Source organism: Schistocerca nitens, chromosome 5 (assembly GCF_023898315.1).
Source record: "Schistocerca nitens isolate TAMUIC-IGC-003100 chromosome 5, iqSchNite1.1, whole genome shotgun sequence".
Classification (NCBI taxonomy): domain Eukaryota; kingdom Metazoa; phylum Arthropoda; class Insecta; order Orthoptera; family Acrididae; genus Schistocerca; species Schistocerca nitens.
The window spans coordinates 327,816,060-327,835,984 of NC_064618.1; the positions used below are offsets into that span (position 1 = coordinate 327,816,060).

A 19,925-nucleotide genomic window follows, 5' to 3' on the forward strand; every position below is an offset into this window, starting at 1 on the left:
GCAGCATAAGCAGCCAGTAATTGTTGGCGTCGTAACCGCAGTGGAGGGACACCTGCCTCCACTAGTATGCTGTCCACAGGGCTGGTGCGGAAAGCACCAGTGGCGAGACGTATCCCGCTATGGAGGATTGGGTCCAACACCCGCAACGCAGATGGGGAAGCTGAGCCATAAGCCAGGCTCCCATAATCCAGACGAGACTGGATTAACGCCTGGTAGAGCCGGAACAGGGTAGATCGGTCGGCGCCCCAGCGGGTGTGGCTCAAACATCGCAGAGCATTGAGATGCCGCCAACATGCCTGTTTGAGCTGCCGGATATGAGGCAGCCAAGTCAACCGGGCATCGAAAACCACCCCCAAAAACCTGTGTGATTCCACCACTGAAAGAAGTTTGCCGTTAAGAGAAAGCTGCGGCTCCGGGTGGATAGTACGTCGCCGGCAGAAATGCATAACGCAGGTCTTGGCTGCCGAAAACTGGAACCCATGAGCTACAGCCCAAGACTGCGCCTTGCGGATAGCGCCCTGTAGCTGATGTTCAACAGCTGCAATGCCAGTAGAGCTGTAGTAAAGGCAGAAGTCGTCAGCATACAGGGAAGCGGAGACAGAACTTCCCACGGCCGCAGCGAGCCCGTTAATGGCTATTAAAAACAGGCAGACACTTAAAACAGAACCCTGTGGCACACCGTTCTCCTGGACGTGGGAGGAACTATACGAGGCCGCGACTTGCACGCGGAAGGTACGATACGACAGAAAATTGCGGATAAAAATCGGCAGAGGACCCTGAAGACCCCATCCATGAAGCGTAGAAAGGATGTGATGACGCCATGTCGTATCGTACGCCTTCCGCATGTCGAAAAAGACAGCGACCAGGTGCTGACGGCGGGCAAAGGCAGTACGGATGGCCGACTCCAGGCTCACCAGATTGTCGGTGGCGGAGCGGCCTTTATGGAACCCACCCTGAGACGGAGCCAGAAGGCCCCGAGACTCCAGTACCCAATTCAAGCGCCAGCTCACCATCCGTTCAAGCAACTTGCAAAGAACGTTGGTGAGGCTAATGGGACGGTAGCTGTCCACCTCCAGAGGGTTCTTTCCACGTTTCAAAACGGGGATGACAATGCTTTCCCGTCATTGCGACGGAAACTCCCCCTCGACCCAAAGACGGTTGTAAAGATCGAGGAGGCGCCGCTGGCAGTCCACTGAAAGGTGTTTCAGCATCTGACAGTGGATGCCATCTGGCCCAGGAGCGGTATCAGGGCAAGCGGCTAGGGCACTGCGAAATTCCCACTCACTGAATGGAGCATTGTAAGATTCTGGGTGGTGGGTGCGAAACGAAAGGCTCCGACTTTCCATCCGCTCTTTAATGGAGCGGAAGGCCAGTGGGTAATTGGAAGAAGCGGAACTAAGAGTAAAATGCTCTGCCAAGCTGTTGGCAATTTCGCCGGAGTCTGTACAAACTGCTCCATTCAGTGAGAGCGCAGGGACGCTGACAGGGGTCCGATAGCCATAGAGGCGTCGGATCTTGGCCCAGACCTGGAGGCCAATGGTAGACACATACCGCTCCCAGCACTCCTGCTTGCTTTGGCGGATAAGGCGGCGGGCCCGCGCACGCAGCCGTTTGAAGGTGATGAGGTGTTCAATGCAGGGATGTCGCTTGTGACGCTGTAGCGCTCGCCGGCGATCTTTAATCGCTGCAGCGATCTCAGGCGACCACCAAGGCACAGTCCGCCGCCGAGGGGACCCAGAGGAACGGGGAATGGCAGATTCGGTGGCAGTAACGATGCCGGTGGTGACCGATTGAACCACCGCATCAATGTCATCATTAGAGAGAGGCTCAATGGCGGCAGTGGAGGAGAACAAGTCCCAGTCAGCCTTATTCATAGCCCATCTGCCAGGGCGCCCAAAAGACTGACGCCGTGGTAGTGACAGAAAGATCGGAAAGTGGTCACTACCACACAGGTCGTCATGCACACTCCATTGGACAGACGGTAAGAGGCTAGGGCTACAGATTGAAAGGTCAATGGCGGAGTATGTGCCATGCGCCACACTGAAGTGTGTGAAGGCACCATCATTTAAAATCGAGAGATCGAGCTGCAACAATAAATGCTTAACGGTGGCGCCTCGACCTGTTGCCACTGACCCACCCCAAAGAGGGTTATGGGCGTTGAAGTCGCCCAATAGCAAGAAAGGTGGCGGCAATTGGGCTATCAGCGCAGCCAGGACATGCTGCGAGACATCACCATCCGGTGGAAGGTAAAGACTGCAGACGGTAACAGCCTGTGGCGTCCACACCCAAACAGCGACAGCCTCTAAAGGTGTTTGGAGAGGGATAGACTCGCTGTGCAGAGTGTGAAGGACATAGAGGCAGACGCCACCAGACACCCTTTCATATGCTGCCCGGTTCTTATAACAACCCCGATAGCCACGGAGGGCGGGGGTTCGCATTGCTGGAAACCAAGTTTCCTGAAGAGCAATGCAGAAGAAAGGGTGAAGGCTGATAAGTTGGCAGAGCTCAGCTAGATGGTGGAAGAAACCGCTGCAGTTCCACTGGAGGATGGTATTGTCCACTGCAGAGAAAGGCGTGACGGGACTGGGAAGGCAGATTACGCCGCTGGGTCACCTGTTGCCTCCGATGGAGCACCCGTGCAAGTGCTATCCATTGCGTCTGAGGGATTGGTGAGATCGAGGTCCTCAGCGGACGCAAGGATCTCCACCTCATCCTCAGACGCAGAGCTTTTAGGTAGCGGTGGAGTAGGTGCCACCACAGGTGTCTTGGACTTACGGGTCTTCAAAGTCGTTTTCTCTCGCTGTTCCTTTGGTTGCCGTTGTTGAGAGGGCTTATCAGAGTCAGTCTCTGGGACCGAAGAGGATCGCGAAGCCCGTCGACCAGCGACCTGTGGCTGCTTCAGGCACTGGTTGGTGTCTGCTGTGCCGCTGGTAGGAACCTGGGAAGGGAGTGACCCAAGGGATCCCTTCCGAGCGAGAGAAGCCGAAGAAGATTTACACTTCTCCGGCTTAGAAGTGGGGACTGGTGTCCCCGGTGGTTTAGTGGGTGCTGCTCCCGAGGTAGATGGTGTGGGAGCAACAGCGAGAGAAGGGGCCCCCATTGTCAAGGGGGCAGGTGAGGTCCTCTGACTCTGAGAGCTGACTGTATATCTTGCAGCTGAAGGAGTTGGAGCAGGAGTGACAGTGGAGGCATAAGATGACATCATGCGCACGGGATGTAGCCGTTCAAATTTCCACTTAGCCTCAGTGTAAGTCAGTTGGTTCAAGGGCTTATATTCCATGATTTTGCGTTCTTTCTGTAAGATACTGCAGTCCAGCGAGCAAGGGGAATGAGGCTCTCCACAGTTGACACAGACGGGAGGCGGAGCACATGGAGTATCGGGATGAGATGGGCGTCCACAATCTCGACATGTGAGGCTAGAAGTACAGCGAGAGGACATGTGACCGAACTTCCAGCACTTAAAGCACCGCATTGGGGGAGGGATATAGGGTTTGACGTCACACCGGTAGACCATCACCTTGACCTTCTCTGGTAAGGTATCACCTTCGAAGGCCAAGATGAAGGCACCGGTAGCTACCTGATTGTCCCTCGGACTCCGATGAACACGCTGGATGAAATGTACACCTCGGCGCTCTAAATTGGCGTGCAGCTCGTCATCAGACTACAAAAGGAGGTCCCTATGGAAAATAACACCCTGGACCATATTTAATCTCTTATGTGGGGTGATGGTAACGTGAACATCCCCCAACTTGTCACAAGCAAGTAACCTGCATGACTGGGCAGAGGATGCCGTTTTTATCAAAACTGACCCAGAGCGCATTTTGGACAAGCCCTCCACCTCCCCAAACTTGTCCTCTAAATGCTCTACAAAGAACTGAGGCTTCACGGATAGAAACGAGTCACCATCAGCTCTGGTGCAGACAAGATACCTGGGCGAATAGACGTCACTGTCATTCATTGCCTTTCGTTCCTCCCATGGAGTGGCCAGGGATGGGAACGATTTGGGGTCATAAACGTTAGCTTTAAAATGAGCCCTCGAACGCTTAGAGACTGCTGGTGGCTGGCCGCCAGCGAGAGATGATGTACCACACTTCATTGCGGGTCATCCGCCTTGATGCCACCTACTCCGACCAAGGGCCCTCCCCCCCACGGGCGCCACCCAGCCGCAGCAATAGCCACCTGGCAGGATGGCCATTGCCGGGAGTCCTGATGCCCCAGGGAGATGGGCATCTACTCCTTCGCATACGTGGGGAGTTAACGGCGCAGGCATCAGTAGAGCGATCCCTGTGTTGTCAGGGGGCTACAACCAACAGGGTACATGGCGGCCCCACCACAACGGACTGGCTACCGTGCTGGATCTTAGGTGCAAAAATGTCCAAGGTCGTCGTCGCAGATAAAAGCAACACTGCAGAGTGCAGCGTGGTAATCGCACCCAGGGACGTATCCTAGCCCAAGAGATGGAAAACGGGCGGGACACCATCGCAACGACGAAAAGTCGGCTAAAGGTCTCAATGCACGACGGATACAGTGCACCATGTAAGGCGCCCTTCCCCAATTGGCTCACTCTTAGGAACAATTTAGAAAGATGGAGGTCAAACCCGAGAGGGGACCATCACATAAGGCCGAAACATTTGAGACTCCTTTTAGTCGCCTCTTACGACAGGCAGGAATACCGCGGGCCTATTTTAACCCCCGAACCCGCAGGGGGTCAAGTTTGTGACTTGTTTCATGGACCTTATATTGAGTGTGCTGGCACATCCAGGGGTTCTAGACAGCTGTTGAGAGTGGTGGTTAGCAAAGACAGTGTACAAGTGTTGGTCAAGGACAAGGTGCTTACAGGCTTAGGAATGCTTGGACTTGAATTTAAGGAGGGACTGGTGGAAGGATGTTTTGCAAATAGAGAAGGGTATAATTAATATGAGGAGGCCTTTGGGAGCAAAACCAAAGGTTACGTAAGACTGCAGGAAAGATATGAAGAATGGTTCTTTGGGTATGGCAAGAGCAAGTTTGCAGGAGGAATGTAGGTATTGAAGTATAGGGTTAATAAACATGATGAAAATGAGGAAAAGATGACTCAGGAAGGAATAAATATATTGTAACAAAAGGATACCTGTGCTACATCGTCATTGATGTTGCCTGCCTGCACTAATGAATGCCGGTAACATGTATTTGGTACATGTATTTTGAAATGTAGTAGAAATCCGGAATTTTTTTCATTGTTCCCTCGTTTCTTATTGTTTCTTTGGTGTGCCCTTAAGGGGATCACACCCTGCCTATCTAACCCATGTTAATTTAGGCAAGTATTTGACCTATTTCTGACAAAATTATTTGATGCAGGACCTTAATATTTTTACTGTATGTTACATGCTGATAATAGAGTCAACTGCACTAAAATCTACTTTATCCATTTTATAGTTTTTAAGAAGTACTTTTTTAAATTTATTAACAAAAAATATTAATTTTTTTCCAACAGAAAATATTTTTTGTGAACTTCCTAATGAGGGAATATTAATGAATGTAGTACCAGAGATGGCTTTTTATGTTATGCAGAGTCTCTGAAAATTTCATTCATTTATCTATGATAGTTTCTGATATAATGGGGTATATATACTGAAAATTTTAGTTTGCGGGAAATTGACTTTAAAGAAAAAATCTTTCAAAATTTGTTACTTACAGTTAATTAAAACTGTCCTGCTGCACATGATGGCCCTTCTTTGGCCTCTAGCAGGTCTTCCAGCTTCTTTTTCACCTTCCTGGATGTTTGTCTTGCTTTCTTGGCCATATTAGATGCAGACCTGTCTGCATCGGCTATCCTCATTTTATCGCAATGTTGCAGCTCAGTGATCATATTTTCACCAGGATTAATTCCCAGCTTCTTCAGTATCCAACACTTTCCAATATTACCACAAATGAATGTAATAATAGCACGATGAACTCCTAGTTTCATTGTATGCATGCCTACAAATACAGTTTTAGGAAGCGGTTCCACATTATGCTGTTGAAACATTCATTTGGGTTCTGTGTCTGCCCATGCAGACATTTCCTTAAAAGGTCAGGATGAGCCAAGTCTCTGAAAATAGGTTTAATTGCTGTAATAACAGCAGCAGGAAGAGAATGCTGGTGAGAATAAGATTCTCCAGTTGCCTGAGCTCTACTGTATTTTTCTTCTGATGGACACAATCCATGACATGGCTTATCATCAGTAGAGGACTCATGGAAGAATATGGCCCAAACATCTCTCTTCATTGCCTCCAGATTTTCTTTATTTCTCCTAATTGCCTGCCCAAAGTATACCTGCAAGTTTTCTATTTCAGTTTTAGTTAACCAACCCTGTCCGGTCAACAATTTTCCATCTTCTAATTTTTTTCCTCTCATATCAAGAGTTAATTTTTCTCAGTCTTGTTCCCAAACGTTTTTGAACATGGCCTACACATTCTATTTTGCTAATAATGGAATCTCCATATGGCTTAGAGTTCCCCACATTGTTGTATGCCTTACTGTCACCATCACCCAAATATTTGGTGTACCGTACGCCCCTTGTTTCTACGGAGCGATGGAATATTTGTTGTACTCCATGAACTTCCATATCACCACCTATTCCTCTAAAATTAGCCACACAGTTGTGTTCTTTATGTTCATTGACTTTACAACATTTGCAATATTTAGACATTATCTCCACATCTAACACTTTACCTGTGTCTACACTCGTGACGGTCACTACTCCATTCAGAGAAGTATGTCCTCTTTTCTGCCAACTTCTATCAAGTGCAACTGCAATATTCGAACATCCATCACTTTATTCCACTGCTTCCCTAGCAGCCAGTTTCATGCTTTCCTCACTGACCTCATATACAGCTTTCTCTAATATTGCAGTCAGTTTTTCAAATTTATTTGGTGGTTGATGTAAGTTCATCTCTGACCAAAATGTTCTCCCTGCAGCCATGCCCTTGCCAATGGATCATAAGGCATAAACTACTCTAGTATTGATTTCATAAGGGCCACTTGCATCTGGTTTTGAAGAACTCATAAATGAAATCACAGCTGAGCATTTAGTGCAAATTAAATCCAGAGCAATTGCTAGGCCTTTTCTCCCACTGGCACTCTCACAAATTTTCACACTCTGTGACTCATCACACTCTCTAAATTGTACAAATTTAGAAATTACATCTGATAATATTCTCAAATTTATAATAATGTTACTGCACCCCTTGTCACTTACAGTAAATTCATTATAACTCTCTTGAAATGGTGAGAGCTTCTTTGATGATACACTTGTTGAAGAATTACAATTAGAAACATTGTTGCCAGGCGATATAACATCTTGTACAGAAAGCCTTCTAAACTTGTTTCCTCTAAATTGTCATTTCTTCAAAATGCCTTTACGTTTCTTCATCTTCAATAAACACAACAAAACACACGTCAACAAGCACTGCAAATGTAAGTATAACAATTACTCGAACAAAACTAACCGCGTGTTTGAAAGCGTGTTGTTTACAAACAGCACAAACAAAAGAATACCGACTGTTGCATTCCAACGATGGCCAACACACTCGGGAGAAAAAAAAAAAAAAAAAAGATCCCTAACGTGCAATGTAGGGGATATAAAGATCTAAAATATATGCAGAAAAGTGGGCGACAGAAAAGTCGGCGTGGCACATAAACACACGTGGTAGAAAAATGCTCTTTAAATGCTCGGGGAAAAAAAAAAATTGTTCAGCAAAATCCTTTCAGAGTACTTAAATAAAATCTTAATCTATCGAAATATGATGAAAACCAAAAATCGATTTTTTTCAACCTGAACCACAGTGTGGTCCCCTTAAGCTTAAGACCCTGACGTTTATTTTTCAGCCTGAGGTTTCCTCTTTAACCTTACATTTGCTCTTGTTTGTGTGGGAGTGCATATGCCAATCTTCATTGTGGCTTATTGTCTTCCCCCACTGTACTGATTTTATCTGCATAGATAGCTACTGTTCTGTTCACTCCTGTTACCTATCCACTCAGTATGTTGAACCATGTCATGTGGGACATTCTAAATTTCTTACCATTTACAAATTGTTGGGGCTTTTTGTCTATGCTCCTGAGCATCTGTGAACCAATGATTGTACTCGTCAGCTGTGTCCAATGATCAACATACTTCCTGAATGTATTCTTTGTTTTACACCTGTTGACACATGCTGAATGTGTATGGGGAAATTGTTGACGATCGCTCCACCTCATTTGGCATCTGTCATGGACATAACTAAGTGATCCATCAATGTAGCAAACATTGTCAAATAATATAGACATGAGCTGAAGCAACTGTGTTTGATAATAGCTGTTAAAAATTTTCATGTTGATTACTGCTTGCACTGTGAAGGACTAGCAAGCATCAAAGATTTGCACTTGAACTTCTCACAAGTTATTGCACTTTGGGTTTCTGCTTCGATTTATACCAGTCACTCAGCAGCAGCACATGTCGCCCATAAACCCATTCTGTTCTTGGCTTGTCTACAGCTGAAGTTACTCAGAAAATACTGTATTTAAGATCACAGTTTGTCATCAAACATGAGGTATTTGCTGAGACTTTCTGGCTCAAGCAACACAAAAAACACAGAGCAGAACAGAAGAATTACACTGAATAAAATAATTCAGATTGTAGCAATAGACATAATTCTCATAGCACGGTGCTCTTAGAAGCTCACTCTAACCCCTATCCTCTATATTCGCAGCAGAAGCAATGTAACTGCAATTCTCACTATTGCTGGTACCCCATCCTCCTCACCCACAATGACAGATTTTAATGTGTTACTCTTTCACTTATTGTTCATTGTACTTTCCTTCACATGTTCAGCCTTTGATGCTTTTCTGTGAAGTATCAACATAGGTGGAAACATGTCTTAACTCATCATGTGCGGCACATCTGAACAACTCTGTGGTCATTCACAGGGACTATCCAGGAAGCAGTCTCCATTTTCAGGCAGTGTGGGAAGTAGGTCATTGTGGTTAGTGCTCCAATAGAGAGAAAGCCACATTGTTTCTTGTTTGTCTGTACATCCATCGAACATAAGTGTTCCAATTGAAAATCCCACCAAATATGAAATCCTTTCTTTAATGTTGTATTTAGTGGCAAAAAATCTCAATTAATTGTCAGATATGTCCTGTGTAAGTGAACTATGTGATCAGGGAATGTGGTGTGTGTCAATGGTATAATTTGTTTAAGAATGGAAGGACAAACGTTCAAGATGATGACAAGAGTGGCTGTCCATCTGTACTGAGCAACAAACTGATATAGAAAAATTCATAAAAAGCTGACGTTTCAGTTGTCAGATAACTTTCTGCAGATTTCTGTGTGTGTTTTGCATGTTACTAAGCAATTAAGATACCACAAGTTCAGCACTCAATGGGTTCCAGTACCGTTCAGAGAACCACAAAACTTAACTAATGACCACTTCTCTGAACATTCTTTCCCGTTAGACTGCAGATTGAGAAGGCCTATTAAACAGAACAGAGACCAGTGACAAGACATGGGGTTTTGATGCTAATGCAAAGGAAAGCTGCATTCAATGGTCTGGGGTATTACCACCTCACCCAACAAACCAAAAAAAGCACATTTTCTGTACACCCTGTCAGTGTCCATTTTGCAAGTGTACAGAAACCTTTTGTCTTGCTCTGCTCTTGTTTTCTCTTTCAAATGCTATCATCAGCAGGAATTTTGCTACAACCAGCTATCTCTTAACACAATACTGTAAGACTTTCTCCAAATATTTTAAGCTATAAAACTTTGGGAGCAACAAGTTTAAAATAAAATAACTCTACAAAAACAGAAGATGCCAAATCACAAAAGAAGGAAGGTGTTACAATATTCATACCACAATATGTGCACTTAATTGCTTAATGTGTTGTATGAAGAGGAAAATACACTGGAAAAAACTATAAAATTACACAGAAACAGATTGGCTTGCCAGTACTTACCCTTAGGGGATGAGATTCTAAGTACTGTCAGTTATATGTTCCACTGATCATTTGAATGACATAAAGATCATTTTTCCCCTCTAGTGTTGCAGATATGATACTCTATGTGCGTCTCAATTTCTGATGGATTATTTACACCAAATTTCTTCAGCAAATACATGTACTGAGATGGTGTCCTTAAAATGCCTAGCTCCTTGAAGAGGTAGCTACATGATGTCCGTGGGTGAACACCACATATTATTTACTGCTTACTTTTGTGCAATCAATACTTCCTTTCTAAGAGGTGAGTTACTCCAGAAAATTACTCCATAAGCCATTGTTGCGTGAAAGTATGCAAAATATATCACGAGATTAATTTGATTGTTTCCAAGATTAACAATTATATGAAGAGCAAAAGTAACTGAACTTAATTATTTGAAAAGCTCATTACTATTCTTCTTCCAGTTCAAGTTTTCGCTGATATGTGCACCCAAAAATTTGCAGCATTCTACCCTACTCACTGAATCCTGCACATGTGCTACATCAGTTGTTGGCATGACTCTATTTTTCGCACAGAAAGATACATAATTATAAAAGCACAAATAGTCTGAGTTACCTGCCCCTTGTTCGTAACCCCCCCCCCCTCTCCAATCTGCTCACTCCTAATCTGTCCCTGTTTTCCTGCCTAAGGAAGGAAATGACAGTTCCAAAAGATAAGATATTTTTATATGTATCTATCTACAGTACTTGTAACAATGAAAACAATCAATTACTGATAAAATTATTTAATTGGATGGATCAAACATCTACTCACGAAGCGGCAGCAGAAGATACACATAAAAGATGATGTGATTGGCAAGCTTTCGGAGCCAGTGACTCCTCCTTCAGGCAGAAGGATTGAAGAGGAAGGAAGAAGAGTGAAGTAAGAGGACTGGAGAGGTCTAGGAAAAGGGGTAGATTTCAGGAAAGTCACCCAGAACTGTGGGCCAGGGGAGACTTACCGTATGGAATGAGAAGGAAAGACTCCTGTACGGTAAAGTCTCCCCTGACCCGAGGTTCTGGGTGACTTTTCCGAAATCTATCCCTTTTCCTAGACCTCTCCAGTCCTTTTCCTTCACCCTTCTTCCTCCCCTTCAACCCTTCTGCCTGAAGAAGGAGTCACTGGCTCCGAAAGCTTGCCAATCACAACAATCTTTTATCTTCTGCTGCTGCTTGGTGAGTAGATTTTTTATCTATCCAATTAAATAATTTTATCTACAGTACTTGGAAACTTGCCTTCTGGACAGTTAGAACACACACACACATTTAAGCATTCAATATTCCAACACTCCATACACAAATAAAAAAACTGCAACTACACCAACAGATATAGTAAACTTATGAACAAACCCAATAACCTTAAAAATACTGAACCTCTACAAAATACAGGGAAGAGACTGTACTGGAAGTGGGAAAATTAAAAGACTAAATCATTCTTTTCTAATAATAATAATAAAATTCATAACGTTGTTGAATACTTTACCTGTCTCTTCCTCGTTTATCTCTGTCATCTCTATTTTTTCTTCTCTTTTCCTCCTCTTCCTTTTCTTTCTCCCTCTCTCTTATTTCTCGTAAATCTGCAAAAATTTCAGCATTCATCAGCATAAGTTACAAGACAGACATTTCACAGTGGACACTTCACTTACCCCTTATCCATAGACTTACATAATCCTCAAGCTAAATAGTAGGTAAACAGTTACAAAAATTAATAAATACAAATAAAAAAAGTAAGTTTATCTCCAGCTAAAATTCAATTACAGACATTTTTCAAGCCTTGTTCTTATCACAATGAAATTTTTAGCCTACTTCACACATTAATGCTTTGTGGTGAAGCAGACCCTTAATCCAACCATTTGTTTTCTGTGGATAATGCTCTACCAACTGGGCCAGCTGAGTATGTCTCATAGCCTAAAACAAAGATTAATTTGCATGTCCTTCACTTCCAGTCTTTCAAATTCATATATGTTCTTTCATATCTTGTTGGAGTAGTGAAGAATATATATGAAGATGGTATCTGTTCTTTCGGACATGTGTAATGGGCAGGAGCACTACGAATATAGTGCGGGACAATAAGTTGGGAATGTGGGTCTCACGGGAGGTGTGCCAGAGATAAGTCCCTGCAATTGCACTACCCTCTGTGTCCTCGGTGGCTCAGATGGATAAAGCGTCTGCCATTTAAGCAGGAGATCCAGGGTTCGAGTCCCGGCCAGGGCACACATTTTCAACTGCTCCCATTGGCTTGTATCAACGCCTGTATGCAGCTAAGGGTATTCATTTCACTGTATTGATTTAACTGTAATTTCATTTGTAGTGAAGAATAACGACATAGGTATTTGTCCGAGACATGGCCCAACAAATGGGTTCACTATTTTTGATTCTCAGTGTGGCTTCAGCTTCCAGAGGCTGCAGTCTTTTGTGTATGTGTGTGTGTTTGGGGGGGGGGGGGGGCTATCTGCGACTCAGTATCTCTGCTATATAGTGAGTGGCAACTTTCCTTTTCATAATATTGTTTGATTCTCATTTGCACTTCAGCCAGAAAACCACCCACTTCTGGTGTACTAACCAAGCACAAGCAAATGTTTAGGAACAAATTCAAGATCAGTCTTGCAACTAGGAATGTTTGCAGACAGCAGGTAAGCTGCATTCAAATCATATTGAACTATAATATCTGAAAATCCTAAGAAATCTCTCATTTCATCTGCTCTACTAAATGTACTGTATTAATGGTTACATACTAAAGGCTGTATAAATAAAAATCTCTCATTGTACAAACTGGGGCCCCCATTTTGGGAAAAATTACCATTATCAGATTATCTGTACAATGCCAAACCAACTTCGCACTTCTCTTTCTCCCACTTTTATACTTTATAAGTCATTCAGTTTAAACTGCCTGAAATTTATTTGGAATCTCCTTCAGTTATACAGGATGTAACAAATGATATTCACAAACTTCAGCATCTTGTAGAGGGTATGTTGAGGAACAAATTTTAGGTACAAATCACTCTCTGTAACATCATATAATAGTGTCATAGACTGGTTTTAGGGGCCAACATCTATCTATAGGTCACCCTTTAGGCAGCACCATGTACACTGACAAACTGTGAGCACACCTTCCCACAATAGATCTGACAGCATTCATTCAGAAAATAAGACGCTGACCACTCCTGTCACAACAACAGTATGCACACAAATTTTCATTTCCGGTTGATAGGGTGGTCTAGTGGCAGGTGTGGGCTCTTATACTTCTGAATATCTGTAGCATTGGAGGATAATGTTTCCAGACAGGGATTTCTAGCCTCATTTTCTCCTCAAGACACCTAGTAAAATACTTCAATGTTGTTGGTATCATTTTGTTACACCCTGTACATCTTACAGTTCACTTCCTCTATAAATACAGACTGTATTCTCTAAACTTTTTTTCTGTGGCACTTTCTGTGCAAACTTCTGTCCTTAATGATCCATACTAACTTTCAAAATATACTGCAACACTTCACTCTTGTCCTTCTTCCTTTCCCCATATACTCTGGTACTTTGCCTCACATTCTCTCCAACATTCTGCAAAGAGTGATCACAGAATACTATATCATTAACTGATAACATGAACAAGGGACAAATGGCTTTTGGGATGATTCTGTATATGCAGCCCTGTAGCATCTAACGATTGCACAACATAGTTGGTCATAAGTTGACAAAGACAAGAAACGGATTTTTCAGTGTTTGATAGAGGACACATTACAAGGGCCTCTTCCTCATGTTTAGATGTGTGGAATGTATGCAAGTTGCTACAGTTAGGAGTTAACCAGTATTAGTATCAACTAAGGCTCTAACAACCAACTGATATCCAAGGTGAAAGCTAGATATGGCAACTCATATGTGCAAACACACTGCTGTGGATGAATACAGCAGCGATCAAGCCCACAACATTCACAAAAAGCATGTTCTACACACCCAAGTGGCATTCATAATGGGCTATGGCAGAAATAGCCAGAGCATCATCTGGGCTTCAGTGTACATTCAGCAGTACATTCATTCCAACAATCAATTTGGAAAACCACAGTTTTGTTAGTGGTGTGTATCATTAGATATCCTGTGAAACATTATTAAATGCCTTCTCTGAAAATTGCCTAGAACAGATAGTTCAGAACTCCACTAATGATGGAAATGTATTGGACCTAATGGCAACAAACAGATCTGGCCTCTTTGAGGATGTCCACATTGAAACTGGTATCAGCAATCATAATGCAGCTGTGGTAACAACGATTACCAAAGTACAAAGGGCAACTAAAACAAACAGAAAGATATACACTCCTGGAAATGGAAAAAAGAACACATTGACACCGGTGTGTCAGACCCACCATACTTGCTCCGGACACTGCGAGAGGGCTGTACAAGCAATGATCACACGCACGGCACAGCGGACACACCAGGAACCGCGGTGTTGGCCGTCGAATGGCGCTAGCTGCGCAGCATTTGTGCACCGCCGCCGTCAGTGTCAGCCAGTTTGCCGTGGCATACGGAGCTCCATCGTAGTCTTTAACACTGGTAGCATGCCACAACAGCGTGGACGTGAACCGTATGTGCAGTTGACGGACTTTGAGCGAGGGCGTATAGTGGGCATGCGGGAGGCCGGGTGGACGTACCGCCGAATTGCTCAACACGTGGGGCGTGAGGTCTCCACAGTACATCGATGTTGTCGCCAGTGGTCGGCGGAAGGTGCACGTGCCCGTCGACCTGGGACCGGACCGCAGCGACGCACGGATGCACGCCAAGACCGTAGGATCCTACACAGTGCCGTAGGGGACTGCACCGCCACTTCCCAGCAAATTAGGGACACTGTTGCTCCTGGGGTATCGGCGAGGACCATTCGCAACCGTCTCCATGAAGCTGGGCTACGGTCCCGCACACCGTTAGGCCGTCTTCCGCTCACGCCCCAACATCGTGCAGCCCGCCTCCAGTGGTGTCGCGACAGGCGTGAATGGAGGGACGAATGGAGACGTGTCGTCTTCAGCGATGAGAGTCGCTTCTGCCTTGGTGCCAATGATGGTTGTATGCGTGTTTGGCGCCGTGCAGGTGAGCGCCACAATCAGGACTGCATACGCCCGAGGCACACAGGGCCAACACCCGGCATCATGGTGTGGGGAGCGATCTCCTACACTGGCCGTACACCACTGGTGATCGTCGAGGGGACACTGAATAGTGCACGGTACATCCAAACCGTCATCGAACCCATCGTTCTACCATTCCTAGACCGGCAAGGGAACTTGCTGTTCCAACAGGACAATGCACGTCCGCATGTATCCCGTGCCACCCAACGTGCTCTAGAAGGTGTAAGTCAACTACCCTGGCCAGCAAGATCTCCGGATCTGTCCCCCATTGAGCATGTTTGGGACTGGATGAAGCGTCGTCTCACGCGGTCTGCACGTCCAGCACGAACGCTGGTCCAACTGAGGCGCCAGGTGGAAATGGCATGGCAAGCCGTTCCACAGGACTACATCCAGCATCTCTACGATCGTCTCCATGGGAGAATAGCAGCCTGCATTGCTGCGAAAGGTGGATATACACTGTACTAGTGCCGAATTGTGCATGCTCTGTTGCCTGTGTCTATGTGCCTGTGGTTCTGTCAGTGTGATCATGTGATGTATCTGACCCCAGGAATGTGTCAATAAAGTTTCCCCTTCCTGGGACAATGAATTCACGGTGTTCTTATTTCAATTTCCAGGAGTGTATATGTTCAGTAAATGAGATAAAAAATCAACAGAGATATACCTCAATGAGGAACTTGAAATTTTCTGCACAGGGCAGGAGCACATAGAGCATCTATATGTCAAGTTTAAAAGAATAGTTGACTATGCACTGGACAGATATGTACCCACTACAACAGTTCATAACCAGAGGCAACTCCGTTGTATACAGTCACCGTAAAGGAACTTATAAAGATACAGAGACTACTGCATAATAGGTGTAAAATAAAGCACAGGACTATAGATAGAGAGATGCTGAATGAAACACATTTGGCAGTCAAGAGGGAACTGCATGAAGCCTCCAGTCACGACCATAGCAGAATACTGTCAAATGATCTTTCACAAAAGCCAAAGAAATTCTGGTCATATGTAAAGCCTGTTAGTGGCACCAAAGTTAAGAGTCCAGTCCCTAACAAATGAGACAGGAACAGAAATTGAGTGTAGCGAAGCAAAATCTGAAATGCTTAGCTCTATTTTCAAATGTTCCTTAACAAAGGAAAACTCAAGAGAATTCCACAGTTTAATCCTCTAACCACTGAAGAGATGAGTGGAATCAGTGATCATGTCAGTGGTGATGAGAACCAGCTGAAATCATTAAAATTGAACAAAGCTCCTGGGCCTGATTGAATCCCTATCAGCTTCTATACTGAATTTGCAGCCGAGGGAGTCTCTCTTCTAACTATATTTTTTCTAAATATAATCCATGACTGATCCCTGAAACATTAAGCCATACACACTAGTTGGAAGTAAGTACAGGTAACATCTGTTTAATGAAGGGTAGTAGACGTGATCCACAAAACTACTGTCAATTATCTTTGACAATTATTTGTTGTAGAATCTTAGAAAATATTGTGAGTTCAAACGAAATGAGGTATCGTGAACAGAATAACCTCCTCCATGCCAGCCAGCATAGTTTCCGAAAATATTGATCATGTCAAACCCAACTCACACTTCTCACATGACATACTGAAAGCTTTGGGTCAAGGTTGTCAGGTAGATGTGGTATTTCTTGACTTCCAAAAAGCATTTGACTCAGTATCACACCTTCGCTTATTGTCTGAAGTTTGATCATATAAGGTATGAAGTGCAATTTGTGACTAGATTAAGGACTTTTTGACCGGGAGGTCACAGCATGTTATCTTGGATGGAGAGTCGTCGTCATCTTCAGGTGCGCCCCAGGGAAGTGTGTTGGGATCCTTGCTGTTCATGTTGTTCATTAATGACCTTGCAGGTAACATTAATAGTAACCTCAGACCTTTTGCAGATGATGCAGTCATCTATAATGAAGTACTGTCTGAAAGAAGCTGTATAAATATTGTCAGATCTTTGTAAGTGGAGAAAAGATTGGCAACTTGCCTTACATGTTCAGGAATGTAAACTGTGCACTTCACAGGAAAAAAAAACACCTTGGTATCCTATGACTACAATATCAATGAGCCATAGTTAGAATTGGCCAACTTGTACAAATACCTGAATGTAAACCTTTGCAGGGATATGAAACAGAATGATCACATAGGCTCTATTGTGGGTAAAGCAGGTAGTAGCATTATTGGTAAATACTGGGGAAGTGCAATCAACCTACAAAGGAGACTGCTGACAAACCACTTGTGGGACTTGTTCTAGAATAATGGGCAAGTATGTGGGACCCATAGCAAATAGGACTAATAGGGGATACTGAATGTATACAGAGAAGGACACCAAGTATGATCACAGGTAGGTTTGGCAACTGGGAAGGTGTTACAGTGATGCTGAAAAAACTGAACTGGCAGACCCTTGAAAATAGATGTAGACTAAAAATGAAGACTCTAGGAATATACAACTCCCTCTGTATTCCTCACACAGGGATCGTGAGGAAAGAGGAAAATAATTACAGCACGCACAGAGGCATTCAAACAATCATTATTCCCTTGCTCCATACGTGAATGATATGGGAAGAAACTCTAACAACAGGTACAAGAGGATGTACCCTCTGCCATGCACTTTGCAGTTGTTTGCGAAGTATGGGTGTAGGTTTAAATGTAGTAAAATCTAACTGGAAGTGGCCATGAGGCTAGGGGTCCCTCTTTCATGTAGTCCAAGATACAGGTCATTTGTGGCAGATGTATTGCGTAGTACAAATTTACATAGTTTGAATCTGGACCTCTCATGTTTACGCATTAACTAAATGTAACTGATATTGTTCCAAATACAACCATAGGGATTTTATTTCTCAAAGATAGCAATGCACTCAATCATCATGCACATACCGTGAAAGAATGGTTTTAAGAACACAATATGGACTTCGTTTCTGATCTGCCTATTGCTCCTGCAAAAATTGGAGTCATTAGGTATTGGAGGCACTTGCAATAAGTGGTTTTAGTTTTTTTTTCCCCTCACAAATAGGATGCATGTGGCTGTAATTTCTAGTAAAGATGCTAATAAAGTTCTGTCTAATGAAATTGTAGTTAGGTATGGTGTCCCTCCAGACTCATTTCTGGGGCCCCTGCTTTTCCTTTTGTTCATCAATGTTCTGTCTCTGAATATGCCTGAAGTCTTACCTGAACTGTCTCCTTTTCCAAATCCCACTGACAATCTCTTATGGTTGCCTGTTCTGGAGGTCAGTACATTGGAAAAATTTTCTGATGTAAAAGAGACTCAAAAAGATAATGAAATAGGTGTCTCTTCGAATATTCCCTAAGCTAATTTCTGGGGAATTAAAAATACTGACTTCTCTCTGTATTTATATATTGGAACACACGTTCCACTGCAAACATCTTCAGAGCCAAATACAACCAGGAAGCTCTATGTAGTATGAAATATGGGCAATGTGATCTACAATATTTATCCCTATAAGTTTATGGAAACAGGTATACATTTAGGGATGAAGTTAAGAACTTTTTACCTAACGATAAAGTTAAGAACATTTTACTTACACGCTATTTTTATTCAGTTGATGGACATCTAAAGGACAATTTGTATAAACTCTACTTAGATCTTTATTGCACTTTTGGTAGTATTATAATTCTTATTATTTTCAATGTTAGTCTTACTTATGTGTTGTATATAAATGTGAAACGTAAGTTACATAATTTTTGTTGGGCTGTGCTATATAATTTACTGTTATAGCTTATTATTGTACCTTAAAATATTTCTCTGCCAAATTTTTGAATTTATATGGACATGACTTGTGCTACATTCTTTGTACGTTAAACAACATAGGGATCTTGAGATCAAAATAAACAAATAAATAAGTACTTATGTTCTCTTCCTCAGCAATTACTGTACAAGCAAAAACAGTTGTCTTGATACTAGATCATGCTCTCTTTGAAATAAGTTTTATCTCTATCAACTGAAAAATGAGATTAAATAAGTCAGCAAACACAATATAAAAGCAACAAAATTATGCATTATTCTCAGACATACCTTTCACCACCTTTTCATAATCATTTGGCCACATTGGATCATATTCACCTTCCACATTCCAATCCAAGTCTCTTGATGAGTTATTGCCTTTTCCTTCCTAAAACAATAATGAATAACACATATACAAATAAATGCATTAGATTTTTGGGGTTATTGTGTAACAGGTGATTATCTGTTTACCTTTCCTGAATAGCTGCCAAAACTGGAATTAGAATTTGAATCTTCATCATCCTTTTTAGATTTCAAATCAATGACAGGTGCAAGTATCTGTCCTGATTTGCGGAGAGCATCTCTTCTTGGCTGCAAGGGAAACACACATTGCTTAATTCAAATAAACCACAAACATATTAATGAAAACTTAAACAGAGACTCTCCACTCCTCTTTTCTTAAGGTTTACATATAAGACTAGCGAACACAGCAATACTTAAAAATGGCTGAATATGTACAGGGCTATTACAAATGATTGAGGCGATTTCATAAATTCACTGTAGCTCCATTCATTGACATATGGTCACGACACACTACAGATACGTAGAAAAACTCATAAAGTTTTGTTCTGCTGAAGCTGCACTTCAGGTTTCTGCCGTCAGAGCGCTCGAGAGCTCAGTGAGACAAAATGGCGACAGGAGCCGAGAAAGCGTATGTCGTGCTTGAAATGCACTCACATCAGTCAGTCATAACAATGCAACGACACTTCAGGACGAAGTTCAACAAAGATCCACCAACTGCTAACTCCATTTGGCGATGGTATGCGCAGTTTAAGGCTTCTGGATGCCTCTGTAAGGGGAAATCAACGGGTCGGCCTGCAGTGA

General features: G+C 43.3%; 1 protein-coding gene across 2 annotated transcripts in view; it reads right to left on the bottom strand.

Moving 5' to 3' along the window:
- The window catches only part of LOC126259355 (splicing factor 45), a 116,603-nt gene that overhangs the window by 85,116 nt on the left and 11,562 nt on the right, over window positions 1-19,925 (bottom strand). For both annotated transcript variants that reach the window (XM_049956083.1, XM_049956082.1), the window contains 3 exons: window positions 19,293-19,412; window positions 19,113-19,209; window positions 11,453-11,546 (listed from right to left, as the gene is read on the bottom strand). In XM_049956083.1, the coding sequence (XP_049812040.1) occupies window positions 11,453-11,546; window positions 19,113-19,209; window positions 19,293-19,412 (311 nt within the window). The remainder of the gene's footprint in view (window positions 1-11,452; window positions 11,547-19,112; window positions 19,210-19,292; window positions 19,413-19,925) is intronic.